The 3270-nt window shown below is 60.9% G+C and overlaps 1 protein-coding gene across 1 annotated transcript in view; it reads left to right on the top strand.

The window, feature by feature from the left end:
• GIT1 (GIT ArfGAP 1) overlaps positions 1 to 2903 on the top strand; it is a gene marked incomplete at its 5' end in the record, with an annotated part of 26037 nt that extends 23134 nt beyond the window's left edge. Inside the window, 2 exons of the mRNA XM_015827819.1 lie at positions 565 to 628; positions 2691 to 2903. Of these exons, the coding sequence (XP_015683305.1) occupies positions 565 to 628; positions 2691 to 2903 (277 nt within the window). The remainder of the gene's footprint in view (positions 1 to 564; positions 629 to 2690) is intronic.
• Between the last annotated feature and the right edge of the window lie 367 nt (positions 2904 to 3270).

Raw genomic sequence — 3270 nt, 5'->3', positions numbered from 1 at the left:
ATTCTGGGAGTGGAAGCCCACCCCTCTTAAAGCAGGCTGGCTGGGGGATTCTGGGAATGGAAGCCCACCCCTCTTAAAGCATCCTGCCTGGGGGATTCTGGGAATGGAAGTCCACCCCTCTTAAAGCAGGCTGGCTGGGGAATTCTGGGAGTAGAAGCCCACCCCTCTTAAATCAGGCTGGCTGGGGAATTCTGGGAATGGAAGCCCACCCCTCTTAAAGCATCCTGGCTGGGGGATTCTGGGAGTGGAAGCCCACCCCTCTTAAAGCATGGCTGGGTGGGGGATTCTGGGAGTGGAAGCCCACCCCTCTTAAAGCATCCTGGCTGGGGGATTCTGGGAGTGGAAGCCCACCCCTCTTAAAGCATGGCTGGGTGGGGGATTCTGGGAGTGGAAGCCCACCCCTCTTAAAGCATCCTGGCTAGGGAATTCTGGGAGTGGAAGGCCGTATTTGATGCCGAACCCTCATTTTCCTCAACGATTGGGGTCCCCTCGCCATGTAGGACCTTGGACCGCCTCCCCCCCCCCGACTGTGGATCTTACTCTGTCCCTCTTCCTCCCCAGCAGCTTCGTCCCCTGTTCGGAGAAAATCCACACGGCGGTGACGGAAATGGCCTCGCTCTTCCCCAAGGTAAGGGGGCAAGGGGTCGTAGCCCACCCCCTTGCATTCCGGCGGGGGTGTGTGTGTGTATGGGTGACGTTCTGTTACTAGATTCCTTCTCCGGGGTCTCCCCTTCCTAGCTAGCTCCCCTCCTCGCTTTACAACCTGTGGACTTCAACTCCCAGAATCCCCCAGCCAGCAGGGCTGGCTGGGGAATTCTGGGAATTGAAGTCCACAGGTCTTAAAAGCAGCCCAGGTTGGACACCTCTGATGGAAGGAGGTTGAGCCCGACTTCGAAGACTTGTGGACTTCAACTCCCAGCATGCTGGCTGAGGGATTCTGGGAGTTGAAGTCCACCAGTTGTCAAATGGCCAACTTGGGAGACCCCTGCAGGAAAGGATGGGGGGGGGACCAGATGGAGAATTTGGGGCGGCAGGGGAGAAGGGAAGACGCCGTACAGAATCGTAGGGGGGGCTTCGAGTTAGGAGAATTGGAACTGGCTCCAGCAGCCCCCACCCCTAGCCCACCCACCCCATGCCGCAACACTTGCACGGGACCCTGGCCTAAAATAACCGACCCAACGAGTTTTGCAGAGTCAGTTGTCAAGCGTCAGGATCCGGATCCCGTGATCCTGGGCAGGCTGCGCACGGTCGTAAAATTGAGCGAAACTCGCTCGCTTCGCAGCCTCGCGCTTGCCTTAGCAGCTTCAAGCTCAGTTGTGGCGGTAAGCCGAGGATCGCCTGCAGGGAATCCTGCAGCAAGTAGGGGGTGGACTAGATGATCTCTTAGGACAGAGGTCCCCAACCTTTGGGGCACCAGGGACCGGTTCCGTGGAGAGAGGTTTTTCCGCGGACCGGAGGGTGCGTGGTTTTGTGTGCTGCCTGCATCTCGCGGGTGTCGCTTTGCGCGTTTGTGCGGCCCGGTTGCTGGCCTGCTGTGGACCGGTACCGGTCTGTGGCCAGGAGGGGGGTTGGGGACCCCTGGAGTAGATGATCTCTTAGGACAGAGGTCCCCAACCTTTGGGGCACCAGGTGTCACTTTGCATGTTTGTGCGGCACGGTTGCTGGCCTGCTGTGGACCGGTACCGGTCTGTGGCCCGGGGGGGTTGGGGACCCCTGGAGTAAATGATCTCTTAGGACGAGGTCCCCAACCTTTGTGTTTGTGCAGCACAATTGCTGGCCTGCTGTGGACCGGTACCGGTCTGTGGCCCGGGGGGGGTTGGGGACCCCTGGAGTAAATGATCTCTTAGGACGAGGTCCCCAACCTTTGTGTTTGTGCGGCTCAATTGCTGACCTGCTGTGGACCGGTACCGGTCTGTGGCCCGGGGGTTGGGGACCCCTGGAGTAGATGCTCTCTTAGGACAGAGGTCCCCAACCTTAGGGGCACCAGGTGTCCCTTTACGTATTTGTGTGGCCCGGTTGCTGGCCTGCTGTGGACCGGGACTGGTCTGTGGCCCGGGGGTGTTGGGGACCCCTGGAGTAAATGATCTCTTAGGACGAGGTCCCCAACCTTTGTGTTTGTGCGGCCCGGTTGCTGGCCTGCTGTGGACCGGTACCGATCTGTGGCTTGGGGTGTTGGGGACCCCTGGAGTAGATGCTCTCTTAGGACCGAGGTCCCCAAACTTTGGGGCACCAGGTGTTGCTTTGTGTGTTTGTGCAACCCGGTTGCTGGCCTGCTGTGGACCGGTACCAGTCTGTGGCCCGGGGGGTGGTGGTGGTTGGGGACCCCTGGAGTAGATGATCTCTTAGGACAGAGGTCCCCAACCTTTGGGGCACCAGGGGTCGCGTTACGTGTTTGTGCGGCCCGTTTGCTGGCAAGCTGTGGGTCGGTACCGGTCTGTGGCCCGGGGGTTGGGGATCCCTGGAGTAAATGATCTCTTAGGACAGAAGTCCCCGACCTTTGGGGCACCAGGTGTCGCTTTGCGTGTTTGTGCGGCCCGGTTGCTGGCCTGCTGTGGACCGGTACCGGTCTGTGGCCCGGGGGTGTTGGGGACCCATCTCAGGAGCTTCCTAACGCCGATCCTGCGATGCTTGGCAAAGCAGCCGCCTGCCAGTCTGCGATTCTACCCCTCGGCCTTCTTTTCCCTCCGCAGAAACCGGCCCTGGAGACGGTGCGCAGCTCCCTGCGCCTCCTCAACGCCAGCGCCTACCGGCTGCAGAGCGAATGCCGCAAGACGGTACCCCTCGAACCCGGGGCGCCGGTGGACTACCAGCTCCTGACCCAGCAGGTCATCCAGTGCGCTTACGACATCGCCAAGGCCGCCAAGCAGCTGGTCACCATCACCACCCGGGAGAAGAAGCAGTGAGGGGGGGGGTCAGGGTCCCCTTCCTCGCTCTCTCTCCCCCCCCCACTCCGGCCAGTGAACGGTCCTTTGGCGCACCGATGAGAGCAGGAGGGGGTCCTGGTGTGTGTGTGGGAGGGGGTGGGGGGGGAAGGACGGGCAGGGGGAGCCTGGGCAGTGTAAATACCCCCCCTCCCTCCGTCTCTTCTCTTCCGCCCCCCCAGGAGGGACCTTCCGAGCGGCCCTCCCCCCATATATAGTGCGTGGATCTGTCCATCCGTGTCCCCCCCCCTCCCCATGTGCTCACCTGTCTGTATAGAGAGAGACCAAGTGTATTTATCTGGCAAATCCCCCCCTCCCCTTCCCCAATAGTGTTAACACTGGAATAGCG

This window comes from Protobothrops mucrosquamatus, unplaced genomic scaffold, assembly GCF_001527695.2.
Source record: "Protobothrops mucrosquamatus isolate PMUCROS unplaced genomic scaffold, P.Mucros_1.0 scaffold3971, whole genome shotgun sequence".
In the NCBI taxonomy this organism is placed as follows: domain Eukaryota; kingdom Metazoa; phylum Chordata; class Lepidosauria; order Squamata; family Viperidae; genus Protobothrops; species Protobothrops mucrosquamatus.
The sequence above is the reverse complement of the archived record's forward strand: the minus strand, read 5'-3'. Positions and strand labels throughout refer to the sequence as shown.